Consider the following 22587-nt stretch of genomic DNA (forward strand, 5'->3'; position numbering starts at 1 on the left):
ATGCACATGACAAAAAATGAACTTAGATCCTTATCACATACGATACATGACTAAATCAACTCAAGATGAATCATAATAAATGTAAGAGGTAAAACTATAAAACTTCTATAATAAAACATAGGGGATAGTCTTTGTGGATTTAGCAAAGATTTAGATATGATATAAAAAACATGACCCATAAAAGAAAAAGAAAAAAGAACGATAATGAACTTCATCAAATTTTGAACTCATAAAAACTGATCTTCAAAAGATAACATAAGAAAAGGAAAAGACAAGCCATAGCCTGGGATAAAATATATGTAAAATCACATATCTGAGAAGGGACTTGTATCCAGAATATACAAAGAACTCCTTCAACCGAATAATGAGACAAACATCAGATTAAAAAACAGGCAAAAGAAATACAGACATTTCACTGAAGAAGATGTATGTGTGGCTAATACACAGGTGAAAACATTCAACATAAAAAAAAAAAATTCAACATCAAGCAGTCCCCAGGGAAATATAAATTAAACCACAATGAGTTAACACCACACACCTACTAGAATGGCTAAAATCAAAAAGACTGACCATTACCAAGTATTGGTGAGAATGTGGAGAAACTAGAACTCTCGTACTTTGTTGGTGTGAATGTAAAATGGTGTAGTCACTTTGAAAAACAGTTTTGTATTATAGCTCCTTATAAAGCTAAACATAAACTTAATGTATGACCCAGGAATTCCACTTCTAGGTTTATACTCAAGATAAAAGAAAACATTTGTCTGGACTTGATTCATATGTGAATGGTCATAGCACCATTCTGCATAATAGCAGCAAACTGAAAATAATTCAAATGTCCATTGACTAGTAAATGGATAAAAAAATGTGGTATATCCATACAATGGAATATTATTCAGCAATAAAAAGGAATGAAACACTGCTCCGTGATACAACATGAATAAGTCTCACAAACATTGTAAATGAAAGAAGCCAGACATAAAAGACCATATATTGTATGACTCCATAAATGTGGTATTTTCATAAAAGGGAAATCTATTGAGATAGCAGGTCACTACTTGTTTGGGGCTGCAGGTAGGAGCAAGGCTAACTGTAAAAGGGCACAAATAAAGGTTCTGAGGTGATAGAAATATTTCAAAATTGGATTATGGTGATGGTTGCACAACTACAAATTTGCTAAAAATTACTGAATTGTATGGTTACAATGGATTTATTTTATAGTATGTAAATTCTACTTTTATAGCATTACAATAATGCTATTAAAAATAGATACAATATAAAAGTACACAAAAAGTATAAAAACATTTGAAGAGGTCAGGCAAAAGCAAAAATGTATAAGAAAATAATGAATGGGTATGATTAGTCCTATTTAGTTGCTACAGGAGAGTTGCAAATTTAGCTCTAAGCTTCTAAATGGACAAAACTAGGAGGGGAACACAACTGGTCTGTCAGTGGTTCCCAAACTTGAGGAACCACTGGAGGTTACCTAGGGATCTTTGAGAAAGGCTGATGTCTGGCCCCCGCCCTAGACAATTTTGACTGAACTGTAATAGGAAAGAGGCGTTGGCTGCTCAGTAATGCTCTTGTGGGGTAAAGTCTGGAAACCACTGGAATAACATGATACATTTTCTTTGTCCAGAAGATAAAAAGAAAGAATTGTTCAGGGAAGAACTGAGTTCTGGGAAGGATTTCTTCTATGGGTCCTCCTAAGAAGAGACCTCATAAGACGTAGTGCGTTACTGCCTTTAATGAGCCACCCATGAGCCCAATGTGAGCCCTGAATGGGTTATAGTGGTGCAGACCTAGGGACCTTTCTAGTCCTTCGGGCATTTGTGAGGACCAAGGGCAGCTGGAGCTGGTGTACCTGTGCTTGAGGAGTCCTCTCTCACCCACTGAACGAGTGGTATACTTTTGTCATATGTGTCATGAAGTAAAAAGCCCTTAGTCTAAAAGGTACCTATTACAGCTGTGAGGGGGAGCGAAATATAATTGTATCTTTTAATAAGCTGATTACAAAACAGAAGAACACAATTCAGTTAAAACATTTCTGCATGGGGCCAAAAATGCCCAGTTATTTGCTATCTGGCTTCATTTATCCCACAGTGCGATCATATGTGCCTACAAAACCCACCTGAACTTCTAAAAATACCTGGCATTTATGTTATCAAATTTAAGTTCTCTAATAATGAGGTCACTTTTCTTTACCATGGCCAAGTTTGGTAAAGATCCATGCTGGGCAGTGAATGCTCCCCAACGCTTCAGAAACTATGAAAGGTCTTATGACACCCACCTCTCCAAATCCACTTTACGTGTGATTTTTAAGCTCACTGTAACCACAACATAAACTACACTATAATAAGTTCGTAGCATATTCATGTTATTCATGAGGAACTGACCTTAGATTAAATACATATATAGTTAATCTTTAGTATGAACCTCCCCCACCCCCTCCATTTTAAACTAATTCCACACAGTGTTTCTAACGTGTGTTACTGGGGAACGTTAGATTTTACCCTTCAGAATTTTTGCGGGGGCATGAAATTTGTGGTACAGAAGCCTACCAATATGGGGTATGGCTTAGGACTCCGTATTTTCTCCTGGTCACCTGCAAATCTTAACTCTGGATAATATTCCTATTGGCGTTTTCCCAGCAAATATGACTTGGAGGAGATACATTAGGCAATCTTTATGGTTCTCTACCCCATTAGTCACATCACCACACCAGAGTCACATCAACCACAGACAGTAAAATCACCTTACATATTGATTTCCCATATGACACATCAGATTCCTGCATAAAGGGCTTCTGTTTTAAATCAAACAGTTAGGTACTTGCCTATATAACCACAATATTCCATTAAACTATAAAGAAATTCCATTCATCCGCTAATGAGTTTTTACTTTCTATAAAAGTGAACCAAGATGATTTTTACTCTACCTCTATGAATCACTTCTATTGCAATCACTTGTGTTTACCCTGAAAACGAAAGTATATGAATACGCTTGTATTTCTAAAACCCATGTGTAATCAAACGAGGATTTCAGAGAAAAGTACAAATGTGAGGACAGCAAAAAGGAAACAAGTAGTACATGAACGTTCAGCACTTATGGATAAAGCTTAAGCAAAAACTATAGCTAAAATTTTTTTTAAAAGCACCCTTGAGTCTCTTTAATTCATTTAAAATTTATCACAAATACAGAACTGTGTTCTGTTGCAATCCCCTTAAGTCATCTTGTTAAATTTTGTCACAACATGTGTTACTGCAGTTCTACACTTACCTTTGCACTTTGTAGTGTGTAGCAGAGCAACATAATTAACCACCGCTAGGTAGTGTTTACGTTAGTTCTCAAAAGGTTAAGAAGCTGATTATAGCTAAAATCAGCTTTGCCTGAGGCTTCAGGGGCTCTGTGTAATCAAATTAGACAAGCAGGGCACAGTGTCACCTAACACAAACCAGTGGCACTTTCTTCTTTGCTCTGACCCTTTCCCCCTTTTTTATTAGGAACAACTCAAGCTTTGTGCTTTTACCAGATAATTTTAAAAGACTTGTTCCTAATAAATTTGGCGTTCAATCTCATAAGATGTCCACCTGTTTAAGAGTAATGAAAACAAGTAGAGAAAGTTTTGAAAAAAAATTTTGAAAAAATCCTGCTTGTTAAAAAACAAATCTACCTTTAGAGAGATGGAGATGTTTTAAAGTATTTTCTTAAAAGGCAGGTGACAACATGTCACATGTACCTGATATTTCGGACATATCCCAGCTTTAGATAGACTGTCAGTTTTGTTCTGCAGAAAACCATGCAATGGTTTATCTGCTTCCAGAAGATCTCAGACAACTTTACAAACTTGATAGATAAGGTATTAACATTTCTAAGAAACTATGGGGAATGCATTCTGCTGAATTGTAGCTCATCCTCTCTCCATCTCTATTCTTTGAATTCAGGCAAGGTGAACTGTGTAAGGGACATATTTAAGAAGGATGTTTAACAAGGTGAAAAGAGCAAACCATCCCACTTCAGAGACACCCTTTCCACAAGGTTCTATACGTATTTAAATGCAGTAAAAAGTATTAGTCAAATCCAAATCTTGCTCCCTTTGACCTAAAAGGAACAAAAACATGAATACTAAAAAGATATTAAAAAGAAAAGCAATGGCAAATTTAAATAAAAATCTAGAGTGTCGTTCTTAACAAAATTTATGAATAATTATTAAAATAACAGGTAACACTGTTACATCTTTATCCTCCTATATTTGACTTTGAACTTCTGGTTCGAGTTTGACATAGTTATTACTTTGCTTGAAATACAGAAACAAAATGAATAGAAACATCATACAAATGAGTGATCAGGAGAAAATGAGTTTGGCTAATGATTTATTCCGGGCAATAAAATCAAAACTTGTTATTTTAATTGATTAAGTCATAAAGAGTTCCTGGAGAAGTCAAATCTTGCTATTTGCACAGTCAGACAATTTCTGCTAATCCAGCAGTACTTAACAAATTCACATGTGGTTAGCTTGTCTTGCCATAGCTGTATATCACATTTCTGTGCTGCAAGCTGTGCAAAAAAAAATCAATATGCCAAGTTTAACAAAAGGACAGGAAACATGATGTTCTCCTATATTTTCAATGAACCTCAAATGACTCGCTGTTCATACTCAGTGCAATTTATGGCAGAGAAATGAATTCTTCAATGAAAAAAATCTACAATGGAATGAATTATATAAATTCAGAGCTGAAGTTCTGCCTTATTCCATAATAACAATTTATTTGGAAGATTCTGACATTCTGAGTCAGTGTGCACAGTACATTCAGCCATTCACAAGGCATCTTCTTTTTCTTGATGAAGTCGAAAGTACATTCTTTAGACCAAAGAAAGATATACTGTCTATTTATGGTAATACTTTGATATATGTATTTAATTTAGGTTTTGGAGACCTTTTCAAATGTCTCTTTTTCACATGTGAAACATAGGATGAGATAGTATCTATGAAGCAAATGCTCTAAATTATAACACTAAGAAAAAAAACCCCAGTGGATTCTGAGCTCCTGCATTGGTTAATTGCTTCTGGATTTTTACATCTTTTACTGCTGCAGAAGTACATTATGTGTGGAAGTAGATTAGGATGGAAATGTTAAAAATGAGGTTGGAGTGGTCATGACCAATAGGTCATCACAGAGCGGTGCCACTTCTGCCTTCTCAGCTCAGCCACATGGAACTACCGTGTTTCCCCGAAAATAAGACCTAGCCAGACCATCAGCTCTAATGCACCTTGGGTCTGATATTAATTTTTGCTCCAAAAGACGCATTAGAGCTGATGGTCAGGGGAGGTCTTATTTCCGGGGAAACACGATAAGTTTGGCAAAGCAACCAGGAAGCTGGGCTTCAGCCAAAGGACTCACAACTGTGGCCATGGTTGCTTTTTTTTTTTTTTTTTTTAGTAGAAACAGAACTGGCTTTAGAAATTTTCTAAAGGCCATGGACATAGAAAAATAAAGCTAAGCAATGCACACATATTCAGGGAAATTCACTTAAATGTGTGGAAAATTCTTTGGTAATTTTTCTTCATTCCAATAAGAAGTAGTACGTGGATTAATGGCACTTAGCTGGGGAGAGCATGTCTGTGATCAGTGCTGAAGGTTTAAGCTGTTATATAAAACACACTCAGAGAATCACATTTATTTCTAACTTCCTATTAATGTGTTATTTATAAGACAAATTTCATTGATAGATTAATATACCATTTAACAGAGGGTATAGACATAAAGTCCCCCAGTCAGAAAATAACAATCTGTTGAATAATATTAATGTTGTCATAAATGATCGTTTCAGTATAATTCATATTCCGATTTCAAAATGGAGGATACGACATGAATAAGAATAGTCATAAGAAGTTTTTGCATGGATACTCAGGAAACCCAGAATACCAGAGCTTGGGGAAAAAAATTACCAAGAATTACAAATAGTAATTTAATTGTGTGTTAAAGTAGACTCTTTAAAGTCTGCAACCACAATTAATAGTCACAAATAAACCCCAATTAGTTGTAGGGCCCTAGTATATAATCTATTCCAAGGAAAGGAGAGAGTTAATATTTTTGGAAAATGCTTAATTATATTAACAACAACAAAAAAAGAGTCTATCCATTTCACTTCTGGGGAGTGGTTCATTACTGAGAAAAACTGCCTTAACATGTCATTGATTTTAGGTTTAAATGGGAATTCAAATTATTTTTCCACATTTTTCATCTTATAGATTTTATATTTTCTAGCTTTTTCTCATATCTCTAAAGGCTCTTTGGTAGTACTGCTTTCCTCTTCACTGGAAAACATCTATTAATGAGATTTCTCTATCTCTTTATTGCCAATAAATCAAAACTACAGATTCACTTCTGATGTAAATGTCTGGTCTCTTCTTGAGGCAGCACTGCCGCGTCTGTGTTGCGTGTCTTCTTTAGACATCGATCCTTTCTTTCAACTCAAATGGAGGAGTTCATCTCTTCACTTTTTCTAGCACTACAATATTTCTCCAGCACTTCTGGTATCTCTACTTCTTATCCTTCACCTCACAGGAGATTTTCCCATATTTTTTATACATCTCAAAATGTTGGAATCTTCACAAAATTATCCTGCGTTTTCTACCACATGTTACCTATAGACCGGGATAAAGCAGGTGTTGCAAGCTGAAACATTTGGTTTGTTTGAATTCTTAGGCCATGGAGTGTGGACTTAATTTGGTCTGAAATAAGGCACTGGAAGAGAATCTCAGAGATGGAAAGGGTCATGGAAATCATCTACCTAACTATCTAATGTTTAAAATGACAAAATATCCAGAGAAGTTCAATAAGTGGCCCAAAGCCACATATTGGTTAGTGACTCTCATCATTCTATACTCACACTGCTGTTTTTTGTCTCTTGCCATTATTACGCTCAAAACAGAATTAGAGAGAACCATCGATTACTAAATTTCCTATAGAAATTCCACATTCAATTAACATATTACTTCTGTTTCTACTGTGAAAACTTCCATGCACTTTTTCATCATATCTTAGCTTGACTCCTGGGTCCTTTTCCTCCCTGATCCTCCCTTTCTTAGTTGTTAAAAGACATGTGCAAAGGCTATCTTGCTCACAAGCTGCTGTGGCCACATTATTTCCTTATAGAAATTCCTTAAGTATCTTTCCTAAGTCAAACTGAACCTTTCAAAAAGTTCATCTACTTTCTATCTCCAATAAACTAAAATTTTAACTTCTCATTTTCCTACTTGTTTTGGTCCCTTCCTTTAAGTCATGTAGATATAAAATCCTTTGGTTTCTATTTTGAGCACTCTGAAAACCCATTTGGGTTCCCACCATTTAAAAAAGCTTTCTTTCTGATTTCCTTATGCTTTTCTGAGCGTTACAGAGTAGGTTCCTTTATTTCCCAATCTAGAGGAGATGTGCACAGTTTTGTGTTTACCCATGTCTACTCAGGTCATTGTGCCTTTTCCCTTCCAAATCCCTCCAAAATACCCATATATGAGTCTTTCTTGGTAAAATTTATCTAATTACTGAACAGCAGTTGATAGCCACATGCTAATGTTATCACTTCAACACTATTTCCTCATATCCTTTAACTTTAGATACACAGCACCCTAGAATTGAAATACATATTAAAGATTCTTTAGCCTAATCCCTACCAAATATTAAGAATTCCTTCTATCAAATTCTTGAAAAGTGGTCACTGAGCCTTTACTTGAATACTTCAAAAGACAGAAAACTCACTAGTTTACAATGTAGCCCATTCCATTTCTCAAACAATACAATCATTATACTGAACCTACGTATTTAATTTCCATAATCCACAATTAAAGCCTTTGTCATAAAGTATTCAGAATGTCATATATGGTACAGGGTTGAGAACAGCTAAGTCGTTAAGTCTTCTGTGAGTTCCTTTGGTGCCTTAAGTTTAAGATCCGGATGCTATCTACTAGATTTCAAGAGCTGTACTCCCATCCCCTTTCCTGTGGTACTGAATACCTACCATCAACTGTACCAAATTATTCTAGGAAAATAATTTTAGATTTTTATCTGGGCCATTAAAAGAAAAATGGAAAAGCTTCAGTTGATGCCATTTCTTCAGTTCTCAAGAAACTGGCTCCTGCACAATATTTTAGTACCTACTGCGATAAGGTAGCCACTTGGTTACAAGAATAGGATAAGCTCCAGCTTTAATATATTAACTGTCATATAGCTGAAACACTCTATATCCACGTAGCTTTCTTTCTTTTACTGAAGAAAGCATGTGATTCCAAGAATTACATTTCAGGCAGTTATGATGGACAATCCATGTTTTAGATTTTGTTGCTTTTTAACGTCACTGATTCTGGGCCAAATACCAGACTCACATTTTGATTTTTCTTTTAGTGATGCCTAACTAAAGTGGTGGGTATATACACAATCTTACCTACATGTGCATATTATACTTTTGAAATAAACATAATGAAGAACATTATATGTTTAATATGAACATAGCTGAAGGCCTTGTGGTAAAAGCCATAATTTGGGGAAAAGTGAGTCAGTAAATAAATAATAAACATGGTCAATTTTTTAGTGGTAAAATCTTGAAATTAAGCAAATATGCTAATGGCCTGGATGGGTTTAACTTGAGGTTGGCTTAAAGGGTAGTTTTTAATTTGATAGGTTTGGAAACAGGGAAGGTGGGAAGCAGAGGGGAGGAACCTAGCACGGCAGCTCGGTAAGATGAATGGCTGTTAGCGCGAAGCGGCTGGTTACAGTAATAGCTGGAAACCACAAGTGTTACAGGCTTTGAAGTCAGCTCGGCTTTGATGTCTTACTCTCATAGCTAATCGTAAGATAGTAGGAAGGGGAAAAAATCAGACTCTTCAATACTGTCCTTGGTGACATTGCTCAGGAAATCCTAGCAATGAAAAAGACTGGTGTCGCTGTGAACTTGAAGCCAGCACTAGTCTGCTCTTTATTTTTAAAAAGTTTTAAATCATTGATGCGATAATTAAAATTATTTGTTAGTTTGGAGCAAGCACATGGATATGCAAAAACCATCTTAAATTTGTTATTAGAAAATATCAATCAATCAATAAGGAAACACATATTAATGATTTGAGGTTGTCATTACGCTAAATATTTCTTAGGTCAAGTTATACGTATGTGGTTCCCAACGTTGAGGAACTTATCAGCTGAGGACTGACAACCCTGCCTGGAAGGAGCCTTATACATCGACTAGTACAAGACTGAAGCCCAGAGAAGCTGGCTTGTTTTGGAAACAAAAGACAAAACTGCCAAGTACACCCATACTTATACATAAATTAAATAAATGATGACCAACAGACAGCATGGAGAAATGAAGGGATAGGAGCATCTTATGAATTCTTGGCTAGAAGAAAAATTATGGGAATTTCATGTTTAGACAGAGCGTTGTTCCCCTAACTTCAGTTATTTGTGTAACACCTTTATGCCTTTTGCCATATGTAAAAACTACCAATACTATTAAAATACCCAGTTTCTTCTTTATATCAACTAACTTTTTTTATTTGTCTAGTCCTAAGCAATAATTTCCATTAAATGGGTGTCATGTATTATTCATATCTTTTTCTAATACATTATTAGAATAAACAACTACTAAAATAAAAACCGGTTCACTCATGAACCACCAGTGGTATGCGTATAAAACACTGAGACAGAGGACTCAAGGGAAGACTACATCCTAATTATTTCTTGTGGTACTTAAATGAGAACTATGATTTTTCAGTCCGTACTCTTTAAGTATTTAGATGTCCATGTGTCTAGTGACCTAGGCTAAGTTGAATTTTAAATTTTCTTTTCTTTGGGGTCATGTGGTTTGGTGCTTCCCACCTTAAAATTTTGTTTAGTTACTGGAACCTGCTCCAGCTTACTTCATGAATAATAAAAAATCTATAGTTAAAAAATTCTATAATACATGTGACAGTAATGATAGTTGAGACCAAGGTAGTAACATAAAAAGTTGAAAGGGAAAAAGTTTCCTTTTGACTCTTTCTTAATAGTGCTGTCTTGCTGCCTACTGCTTTAAAAGAAAAAAACAAACAAACAACTTTCTAGCTTTTCTAGGCAGAAAGAAAAAAGAAACTACAGAAACAATTTTACAGGCATGACTTTAATGGGAAAAGGAAAAGAATGATTAAAGTTCTATGGCATTCCTCTTGTTTATGTGTTGGTATCACGTAATGAGATGAAGAAGAATCCAAAACCAAATAATGGAAGAGAGGGGTTAACTACACCTCATGAAAACAAACATTATTTCTCTATTAAATTCTTATCCTTTAAGTGCATTAGAGTTGACTGTAAACATAAACAAAAGCCAATGGTGGGCAATTAAATTTGAAGAAGTGGCCCATAAAAAGTGGAATATTCAGTATGTATTAGAATCAGCTATACAACATCTGATTTAATAGTTAGATTTTAAGCATTCCTCTTATAATATGCATTAAATGGCCACAACAAATCATTTTCTGTAATGCAGCAGAATGACAATTTCAATGTAGTCTAAGGCTGGTAGGACAAGAACATTAAAGCAAATTAATCTGTAATCCTTTATCTACATGAAAAGGTTGAAAATCTGCCCGCATCTGTAACGAGAACTTTAAAATGAATCTGCCATTTTCAAGTCATCTCACTAGACAGGAGAGAGGAACTTGGCATGAGACCAATAAATTAGGAGAGAGCAACACCTCGGGGTTAGAGGGCACTGATGACTTCAACAACTCTCACCAGCTAAGGCAGCAGATTAAGCTGGGGGATAGGATGCCCTCCAACCTTAACCTGTTAATACCTTTAAATTCTTAAGAATGACCTCTAGTCTGCTCTTTCATATTAGTTGTTAGTTACACTAATTACAGCTTAACTGGTATTGTTGGTACCAGTTTTTCCCTTAAAAGACATGTAGAGAAAGGTTATCTCTAATAGCTTCAAATAACTGCAGCCAAATTCTGTTGTACACATTAGTGGCACTTACCTCCAGTTTTGAATGGGTCTTTTATAGACATCAAAGGAAAGACACTAAAAGCAATGTGTGTTTGTGGATTCTATAAAGCATTTCATATAGGAAGCTGTAAAAATAAGAACAGTAACTTCTCCTGTGACTAGAACTTTTGAATAGTTTAAAACAAGGTAATTTATTTTTTATGTTTATTTTTAACATATAGGGGCTGGTGATTTCAAATATAAGGAGCTAGTTATACCTCAACCGTGCTAGTGAAGTAAAAATACTTAGCCCATGAAATCCCCTTAAAATTTATAGTTTTTAGAAAGGGATAATGAACTTTCTATCATGATCTTTTAGAACTGCTTTAAGTTCAACATTTACATTGATGTTAACCTAACATTATATGGAATTGTACAGATTCCAAGCCCATTTACAAAGATTCAAATACCATCTGTGAAGCTGCAGTAAATTACTCTGTAACATTAATCTTTAAACCAGGCACTAAATCAGAACAGAAACATACCAAAGAGATTTAAAGCAAGAGAGTCATAACTGAATTATCGAGATTAATGTAAATAGTCTTACATATGAGAATTGCAGGTTCTCAATATCACATTGTTTTTGCTTTAAATGAAACATATAAAATTACTTCTAAATCTTAAAAATAAATTACTAATATCTAGGTGACACTAGTTTTTTTTGTACATACGAAAAGAACTGTGAAAATGATGGCTGAACGGTATTGCTAATCTAAGTGTACTTCGAGCTAAGAAATACAATAACAGAATTTTGGATTCATAAACTAGACTCATGAGGGAGCGGTTATTAACATTACAAAAAGAAACTTTGTTTTACAAAAGGAAATCTTTAAACCCAGCCCAGTGTTCTTAAAAGATGTTGACCAATAGTTGACCAATAGAATTCTGACTGAAATGAAACTTTTTTGGGAAATGAAGGCAGATAGAGTACTATGTGCCATCAAATCCAAAATGCCATTAATCTTAAGATTCATCTTTACTCCCTGAACCACTTAGAAAGAAAAACACATTGCCAAAAATTAAGGTATGTCATAATGTTTTCTTCTCATGTTGATTGCTAGATATATTAAAAGTTTAGGTAGTTACAAATGCATCTTGTAACCAATGAAATACAATATTTTATAATAAATACACTTTTCTATCAATATATTTAATGAATAAGTTGTTTTTGTGAGAGCAACCCAATTTTGTAATATAGTCACTGGGTGTTATTAAATAATTTTATTGTATATAAAGTATTGAGAGGACATTGACCATATATTTTCTATCGTCTCCGAGAATAGAAGAGGAAGAAGAGCAGCTGATACATTAGTGATTTCAGTTTGCTTGACTAATTTATTGATTAACTAATGTCTCTCCTCCTTTTCACCAAGGATTTAAGGCAGATGACAAGAAGATCACACACAATAAAATAATCAGGAAAATAAGAAATAGAAAACCATAACCGAGGAAAAGAAAAAAAAGCAAACAGATTGTATGAACACACACACACACACACACACACACACACACACACACACACACATATACTTCATAAATAACAAATGAATGCTAGATTTTAATTTTTCACTGCAATTTGAAAAGCAAAGCATAATAAATACCTGTGCGAGTTGAGGGACACTTTTGCCCGAAGTATAGGACCCTGATAATCCCAAAGAATTTGTATAAAACAGATTATTACAATCTACTACTAAGTTTAACAGTTAGATACCAAATGAAAGTGTGACCAAGAGAGAAATTAAATACTGGGAAAAATAACCCAAAAATATCAGCAGCTCTCCTTTGAAAAGATGAATATGGTTGCACTAATCGATAAAGTAGGATTAACATGAAGAACTTGTGGACTAGGTCTGTGTATGTTCCAATATTAAAACTGGTCTACGGTACAGATGCTATTAGGCTATCTTAGGACACAGGTAGGTATCTGAGTGGGCACCAACCCCCTGGAAGGTACTGACTGGAATGGAAACTACTATAGGTAGGCCTTCCACATAGCGGGCCTCCCTCAGGCTTCACACAGTCATCAGTCAACACAGATAAAATGACCCAGGGCATGGTGTGAACACTTAGATCTATTTCAGAACCACAAACTTGAAAAACAGTCTATTTATGAGTCAGTTCAAGTGTTTAAAATGTAGGGTCTTCTTGTATTTAGTTATCTCACATTTTCTCTTCTCTCTGTATCAGATAATACAAGCATCTGATTGGGGCATGTGCATTACATTTTCCAAGAAACTGGAGAAACTTATACAAGAATAATGATGGTGGACATACCCAAGACCTTTCTTTGAGAAAGCTCTCCTCTTCAACTCACATAGTCCTTGTTGGCCTATCAATTACACTGTCATGCTGCAGCCCCAACCCCCTCATAGTCATAATGGCAGGCCCAGGCTGGCCAATCACAGCCAGTCCGATTATTCAATCTCTTTGGCGTCAGTCTAGGGATCATCAGAGTACCACAGCAGAGCCAACCAGAGTTTTCAGTAAGATTCTTATTTGGATGCTAGAGCTTTATCTCTGGGATAATGTTGAATAGAAGATGCTGCAACTGCTTATAGCTCCCCTCCCTGTCTGTTTGAAGAAAGCCCTGTCTGCAATAAAGAAAGAATGAGGACAATAGGCAAAGAAAAGTAGACAAGGAGATGGGGGCAGAGTGTTGATGACAGAGTTTGAGCCCCAGTATATAGTAGTACTAGCGGATCTACTCCTGGGTTTTTTTTCATTTACACGAATCAATAAATTACATCTTTTTGATAAGTAGCTTGGAGTTATGTAATGTACAATGAAGAAAGTCTGCATGAACACAGTAATTGAAAAGGGTATATTGTATTCTACTTACTCTTTTTTTCAACTTTTATAAAATGTGAGCCTAATATCTATGCATGCATATTTAAATTCATGTGTACATATTTGAATCTGTAAAATAACTACACAGTAAATTTTAATGGTGGTATTTTTTAATGTTAATATGTGTTTAAGGGCAAGAAGTTTCTGGATTATCTGGATGTAAGTGCTGTAAGTATCTGGATGTAAAAGAAGGATCTGGATGTAAGTGCTATAATAACTAAAAAGGGTAGGTAATCCAAAGTAATGCATATTCAGTTTTCTAATACTTAAAATAATGAAGAGGGGAGGGTAGCGGGAGAGAAGAAGGACTTTATTCCCTTGATTTTGTTTTTTTCTAGACATAATTAAAAGTAGCTTGCATTTGCTGAGAACACATGAGTTTGCTATTGGGAAAAAGTGGCACGGAAATGTGCTGGGAAACAGGAAACCTAGCCTAAGATCATGGTTGTGTTACAGACAATGCCCCAAATGAACAGGCCACTCATACACAACTAAGAGCTAGGTACAGCTATTTCTCTTGGGTAAGGAAGCAGAAGGCACTGGGCAATAAACGTTTTTCCAGAATGAATTTTCCTATTGCTTAAACTATAACTTGTAAACCACTTTAGAAATGACTGGAAAATAACTGTTACCTAGCATTGTGATTTGTATGAGCTGTATTCCACATTTGAGTTATAAAGAACTCTAATAAAAATATTTCAGTGTTTTCAGAATAATTACTTATCTCCCACTTTCTAAATATCCTTATCAGATTTCCAAATAGTTAACTTTTAGAAACCTTATTAGGCTATGTACGCTCTGGCTATTCTTTGTTGGTCCTAAGGGTCTGAAAAGGCAGTTGCCCAATGGACTGCACCAAACGTGAGTCTGCTACCTTATGTATACCTCTCAAAATTATTCACCTATCATCTGTCTCATTATATGTACTTCGGGGAGTTTCAGACGTAATATATATATTAATGAAAAATAGGATCTATCAATGCTGCATCCTAATCTATTTTTGGCCTGTCTTCAAAACAAACTTATGAAATAACTTATACTGAAAAGTGTCACTCAGTAATTAAAAACAAAGCATGAGTGTCAAGTCTCTTCATGTGTTTGTTGATGGCTTCTGACACTGGTGAGTTTGCATGATTTGAGAAAAAAAATTAATCTTCAAATTCTACACATATACTAAAGACTTATTTAGAAAGCTCTGTAAGGATTATTATATGTGTCAAAGTATTTCAATATTCATGGATGGAAGCAACATTGAACTTAATAATAACTAAAGATCTGTAGGTTTTTAATTTTACAAAAAAGAACATTATTCAGCACAGCATTGTTTTTATGCCTTGGTAAGTAATTTTCAATAATTCTTATGAGTTTTTTTCATTATGGTTCTTAGAATGACGCTATATTGGGGTAAGTTATATCAGTCATTTTTATTTCATGGGAGAATAAAACAGATGAATTAATTATTTATCGTAAGCCAATTGTTTGGTACATAAATATACTGACACCTACTTTGTCTCCAGTAGCATGCTAGGCACTCTTGCATCATGAGCTGTAGGGCAGACAGAATAAGACTGTCTTCCAGGACAGTCAATGGAGTTTCTAATCAGACATTTTTTTCCCCTGCAAACAAAGGCAACTAGGCTACAACTTAAGATATTGTCTTTGGTGCCTGATGTTTTTCACAATTACTAAACCCTTCCCAGTGTTTCTTGTGATACTATACTAAATTTAAAAGAACTGATTAACACCTTTTAATCAGAAGCCTGGTGGAGACAGCTGACCCTTGAGAAGAACAGGCCAGTGGCTCTTGCTAACCATTAATGTCATTAGGTTTGCTGAAAAGTAGCGCTGAGGCAAACCATCAGGAAGCGATAGGCCAGTACGACATTATTTTAGTTCCCAGCAAAAAGGCCTTCACAACCTTAGATCTTAGTATTAGGACTTAGGCCATTTGGCATAAGTCAATAGAAGAACCGGCCACATGAAGAATCATTTTGTGCCTTAAATGACAACAGCATCACCAAAAGTACTACAATTAAATAAATTAACTATTGTGTTGTATAATGTCTCCTTAAGAATGATATATTACCTTTAAATGTAATGTTAAGAAAATATTTCTCCTAATGCATTCTGAAAGATTCATGTAATTAGGTTCATGTACTGAGAACTAAGTAACTTTTTTGCTATGGTTGTCAGGATGTTAACTGCTACACTGAACTCGCAATTGCAGTAACTAATCACAGCCTAGATTTTCAGTCAATTCACTTTTCTTTCATTCCTGACTTTTTGTCTTCCCTCCCTCTCTTCTCATACCCTCCACTTAACAACTCCTAGTTGTCCTTCAAGTCTTAGGTCAAGCTGTCCCTGCTCTTAAGAATGTCCCCAGATATCCCTCACTGAGTTACACTCCCCTTTCTCTGTATTGTTTTTTGCCTAATCCTCTAACACTGGCCACTTGGTGACGTGACCCTTGGTTTTCTGACTTCTTTCCTCTATCTCACCTGTGTTGCTCATCTAATTCTGAATCTTCAGTGCCTAGCCATTAACAGGTGCTTAGCAGATATTTAATCACTGAGGAAGTATAGCGGTATAATGCTACTGCTTATGAGAACGTGAGAATGTGGAACCTGGAGGCACGGGAGGAGTTGGTTTAAGGCCACAGCAAGGATGTCTGGGAGATGGTCAAAAGCTGCAATGCTGGGCATTATCCTTTTCTTGCCATGTTATGGAGTATCACCTTTGATCTACATAGCTCATATTTTACACAATGTATTTAAAATATGAAATATGAATATTAGTATATATGTGCACATGTTTTTGAAGAACAAGTGAGAAACCAAACCACTGCTTTATTTATACTTTCAAAATGTAATAATATTTGCAAGGATACTAGCAGTATAAAAATATGTGTAGTCAGATAATGTAATTAAATGTATATGCATATTTGTGATTAGGACAGGTGAAGTTTTATGGGTGAGTCAAAGAAAGCATATGGAGATAAACATGCTAAAGATTTATAAGATGTTCCACTGAATAAATGAAATCATTACTGTCCTCATTAAAACAATGATAGAAAATCTATACTTGCTTTTTAGTAGAAAGTGATATTTTATTTATATGTGGTTTTATTTCAACTGCAGTATCACTGGATCAACTGTGAGAAAATATTTAAATCTCACAAATTCAAGCACCTTCTGTTTCCTAAATGTTCACATGGTGTATATATGTGCACAGAGAATGTTCACCAAATAAATTGTTTACTGACTAATGCAAGAAACTCAGTTTAAAAATAAAAATGATACAACTTTTTATGGAGAGTGCCATTTCTAGAAACTCAAATAAAAAGGATTAAGATTCTTTCACTTCTCATTTAAAAGCATAACATTTTTGTTATATTTTACTTAAAATTTCTTGGCCCAGAAGACAAAAATTTATGGTTTTAGATGAACTACTTTAATGATGTGACACAGAAGCAGCAAAACATTCTTTTCTACCTATGTTGTTGTGACTGCCTTTTCAGGAGAGAAAAGAACACAATAAATCCTAGTATGGTAAGTCTTCCCACCTCTTCTTTTTAGTTTAAATCTCCGAGGTAATACATATTTAGCAAGCAGACTGATGCCATAAAATTATGTCTGGAATGAAGTAATCATTTATAATACTTGCATGCATTTAATGACTTATTATTACAGAAAGAGTGATTTATATTTCATATACTGAGAAAATGTACTTGGTGTCTACTTAGGTTTAGCAATATTCCTAAAACTATGAAAACAATCAGTGTCTAAACATTTGCTATCAACAGTTTTATCTCTGCTTTTCATAAATAGTATAATACAATCACAATAAATTAAAGGCAAGTCATTTGACTGTCTTGTTACATTAACTTGATGAAATTAGTGGTTGACAATGCTTAGCAAAAAGTGACAGGGCTTTCTCCATAGGTTTACATATCAATTTTTCTGGAGAAAATAAGAATCATATCTTTATCAAAATGCCCCAAATTTTCTTCCTAAGAAAATGCCTCCCAATTTCACTGAGAGTTCAACTGTTTTGCTCCTAAATTAGATAGAAATAAGTAGCCACTGTAACTTTTGAGCCCATAAAGTTATTGTTTGGAAGGGAAGAAACGTTATTTTTCTTGAAAATTTCCTGAGGGGGTACCCTGGAGTGGTGATATTGTCTATGTGAGTGACAGAAACAGGATGCAGGTCTGGGGCTGTTTGACTCGATGGCTAAAGTTCTTTCCCTTCTATCATATTACCTCCTTTACATATATTTAACTTCTTTGTAGGAAAAAATAAGTCTCTCTGCATTCCTATACTTCCCCCACATCCCAATGCACATCTATATTTTCTCTATATCAGGCGTGGTAGGTGTTATGAGTTGAATTTGTCTCTCTCTGTCCCGAAAATTTGTATGTTGAAGTCCTAACCCTCAGTACCTCCGAATGTGACCTTATTTGTCAATAGGGTCTTGACACAGGTAGTCAAGCTAAAATGAGGTCAGAAGGGTGGGCCCTAATGCAATACGATTGGTATCCTTATAAAAGGGGGGGAAATTTGGACAGAGACACTCATAGAAGGAAGACAATATAAAGAGACAACTGAGAGAAAATGGTCACCTAGAAACCAAGAAGAGAAGCCTGGAGCAGATCCATCCCTCACAGCCTCAGCAGAAAGAACCAGCACTGTCCAAACCTGATCTTAGACGTCGAGTCTCCAGAACTGTGAAACGATACATTTCTGTTCTTTAAGCCACACAATCTGTGGCACTATGTTATGGCGGCCCTAACAAACTAATACAGTAGGCTTTGGACAGAAAAGTTAGAGTGTGTGGACATTCAATGAAGAAATAGTGTAAACGAAGGCAGGACTGGGTTTGCATTTGGGAGAAACAATTGAGATTACAGCAGACTAGGAAGGAAAGGTTCAGTGGGAGTCACAGTATGAGGGCCAGCGTCATTCTATTCTGTATCCTCCATTCCTATATTCTGTATCCTTATATCCTCCATACTCAATCTGTGGTGCATTGCTTTGTTCTTATTCATGGGGATTCATACAATTATTATAGGCTAGAAACAACTTCAGAGATCATTTCTTTCTATTGTATAATGCTAGATGAGTTTTCAAAGAGTCTTTGTCTAAATCCTCTAAAATAAAAACCTGATCATATGGTTCCATTATCTAGTTGTCATTTGACAGCTAAGGAAATGGACTTTTTAATTGTCTTCTAATTGTTATAATTCTAAAAGTCATTTCCCGTCAGCAGATATCAAGTTTTCTAGGAACTGAGACTACTGATTCAACTTTTTCTGTGCTTTCATTCATTCAGTTTTGGTTATCAATCGTTGAGCACCTATCATGTGAAAGTTCCTAGGGATGCAAAAAAGTGATTTATGAGTTATAAATAAAGCACAGACATGGTACAGTGGAAACACAATGGAGAGAAAAATTACTGAGTGCCTGCTGTATAAAAGGGAAGTCCTAAAGGTTTCTCTATATTACCTAATTTAATCCTTTCATTAACTCTCTCACCCTGTGGATTGCTAGACATATTTTACTGATGAGAAACTGAGGGTGAAAGAAGTCAGTCATTCAAAGTAACAGAGACAATAGGTTATTGAGCCAGGATTTGAACCCAGAAATGCCTGTCTCCCAAACTATGCTTTGGCTATAGGACTATACTTCCTCTGCAGGTCCCTCTGCTTTAGAATATCTGTTAACAATTGATGTCATCAGAGACAGTACTTACATAACGAGAGGACTATACATATAAATCTAAATGAAGACCCCTAATACCTGAAGCCCACAGTGTTTACTGCAAGTTGTAATCACATGTTTATCCGCTTAATGGATGTTTCACCATCATTTAAGCTCCTTGAGATCAGGATGCGGCTATTTTGGGTCACCACTGCACCTTAGCACCCAGGACACTACCTGCTTATATAGTACTCTGTTAATTTTGCTGAATGAATACACTAACAAATAACTGAATCTAGTTTAAATTTTAATTAGGCTGATATTGTTGAAACAGGATCCTGAAGGAACCCCCACATAATAGGTCTTACAATGTCTCTGGCCTTGCCTCTCCCTGCCCCAGAACTTAACAACTGATCAACTGCTCCCTGTGGTTTGAGCTTGGAATGTCTCGTCCCAGGTCCTGAGTTTGGAATATCCTGTCCCAGTTCCCTGCTGTAGATAATTACCCTGAGACTTACGCTTGCGTACTGATCACAATCTCTATGGCCTAGCTTTTTTGCAGGTTACAGTCATCACTGCTCCTGGGTTGGTGAGCACCTTGGAGAGCCACATCGCCTGAGGGAAGACTCTATGCAGAACCCTGGAACATCACGTGGCCTCTGGAGGAACACCCAGATTTTCCCTTGTATATCCCAGGCTGGTTTGAGAATGTGAAGGCAGTTTTTGGACGTGTTAACCTGCTGCCTTCTCAGACCACCGATGCCCTGATAATAAACTCTTATTCTACGTCCCAACTCCGGTGTCGGTCTATTGGCTGAGTGGCACAGACAGCATGAGACCCGGACTCATTTGGCCTCTGGTTTCATTATGAGCTAAATTGCTTCCCGCACAAAAATTCACTTTGAAGTCCTAACCTACAGTACCCCAGACAGTGACCTCATTTGGAGATAGGACCTTTATAGAGATAATTAAGTTAAAATGAGGTCATTGGGTAGACCTAATCCAATGACTGATATCCTCATTTGTATACAAGGGAGACAATGTGAAGACACAGGGAGAAGGTGGCCATCTACATGCCTGGAACTGATCCTTCCCTCACAGCCCTCAGAAGAACCAATCCCACTGACAGCTTGGTCTCAGACTTCTAGGCTCCAGCACCATGAGAAAATAAGTCTCTGTTCTTTAAGCCACCCAAGCTATAGTACTATGTGACGGCAGGCCTAGCAACTAATAAGTAGTATAGTGAAACAAATTATCTTTTAATAAAAAAGATATACAAAAATTTGCACAATAAGCAATAAATAATACCGTGTTTCCCTGAAAATAAGACCTAGCCGGATAATCAGCTCTAACGCGTCCTTTGGAGCAAAAATTAATGCAAGACCCAGTATTATTTTACTATAAGATCAGGTCTTATATTATATTATCTTATATAAGGTAATGTAAGATAATATAAGATCTGGTCTTATTTTACTATAAGACCAGGTATAATATAATATAATATAATATAATATAATATAATATAATATAATATAATATAATATAAAATAAAATACCTGGCCTTATTTTACTATAATATAATATAAAATACTTGGTCTTATTTTACTATATTAATTTTTGCTCCAAAAGACGCATTAGAACTGATGGTCTAGCTAGGTCTTATTTTCGGGGAAACACAGTACTTAAAGTTTTACAGCTGTTCTAGGAGCAAGATCATCCATTCCAAGATAATAAAGCAACTTAGTGCATCTAATACATTGCCCAGGCCACTGCACTGAGTTCCAAAAGAAGGTCTACACCATACATGCTGGAAATAAAAGGAGGACTAATTATTAAATAATTCAGTTACTCCTTTGGAGAAGAAATGACATAACAGGCTGTACAGTTTTAGAAAAGAATATTGAATTTAAAATGTAGTAAATTCTCAGGAAGGCCTCAATTTTTCCTTTTCCCACCATAGGCTTTGGCAGGCAGTCAGCAGAAGAGTCAACAGCAATAAGTGAAGCTGGTTTGTACTTCGTCATTTTGTTGGATGCTAAGGGAAGAAAACCTAAGGAGTCCAAGTTCAATGCCAAAGTAGCTAATTTTGCCTTTAGCAGAATGCACAGCAGAGCTCCTAGCTAAACAGTGAGGCGGCAGAGCAGCAGCCCAACAAACCTATGGGCTGAATTGTGTTCGGGAGGTAGCTCCTTAGGTAAACCACACCGTTTCTCCCAGACCTTCTTGTAATGTCTCTCTTCACTGGTGTAACCACAAGAAAGCAAATACCTTGTTTTAAGGGTTTTACTAGGTATTGGGGTAGAGTCACTTCACGACAGTTTATCTTTCACGTGGCTGGGGCTGCAGTCACAGAAAATGACGCTGCCTTCAGACCTAGACATCTACAGATCTCAGTTTTATGTATTTGGTTTCTTCAAATATGACAAGTAGGAAGGATTCTATTGTGATAAAACCAAGACTTCGGTATTTTCAAATGCTTTTTAAAATTGAAAAGTAAACATTCAGAAATATGAAAATGATTTGGGCTTATATTATATTCTAAGTATGGGTTAACACACTGAGGTATATAAACACACTAATTGTAATTGTAAATTACCATGTTGTGCAGGAAAACAGACATATGGCAGGTGTCTTCACTCACTGAGCTATACTACAGCTCTTTAACATTAATGGGCATCTTGTTAAAAAAAAAACACCCTAATTTTTAGCACTGTCTTTCTAACTGATACGTCCCACTACTCCCTCATTTAGATAATTGCCTTTCTTTTACAGAAACTACAAATCTGACTAAAAATGAAAAGGCCAGATTTATTATTCTGAAATAGTGCTTTACAATGAGAAATTACCATTTTAGAGACAAAAAAGACAAGAAGAAAACTATTTTTAGGAACCCTAGATTTCCTAGAGCCTTCTTTTAGAAATACTTATTGCAGTTTTTTTGGATAATACATAGCGCAAATTTTTTGAAAAAAGTCACTATATATATATATATATATATATATATATATATATATATATATGTATGTATA

At 35.5% G+C, this 22587-nt stretch overlaps 1 protein-coding gene across 5 annotated transcripts in view; it reads right to left on the minus strand.

Annotated features, from left to right (window-relative positions):
• ARB2A (ARB2 cotranscriptional regulator A) overlaps window positions 1–22587 on the minus strand; it is a 400181-nt gene that overhangs the window by 80836 nt on the left and 296758 nt on the right. Inside the window, exon 11 of one of the 5 annotated variants that reach the window (XM_088796627.1) lies at window positions 4410–4554. The exons of the other annotated variants lie outside the window; for them this stretch is intronic. Coding sequence (XP_088652753.1) covers window positions 4535–4554 — 20 coding nt within the window. The 3' untranslated portion in view covers window positions 4410–4534. Of the gene's footprint in view, window positions 1–4409; window positions 4555–22587 lie in introns of those variants that run through there. 5 annotated transcript variants of the gene reach the window in all.

The sequence above is a fragment of the Rhinolophus sinicus genome, chromosome 3 (genome assembly GCF_057876585.1).
Source record: "Rhinolophus sinicus isolate RSI-liver-muscle chromosome 3, RSI-T2T, whole genome shotgun sequence".
Taxonomy (NCBI): Eukaryota; Metazoa; Chordata; class Mammalia; order Chiroptera; family Rhinolophidae; genus Rhinolophus; species Rhinolophus sinicus.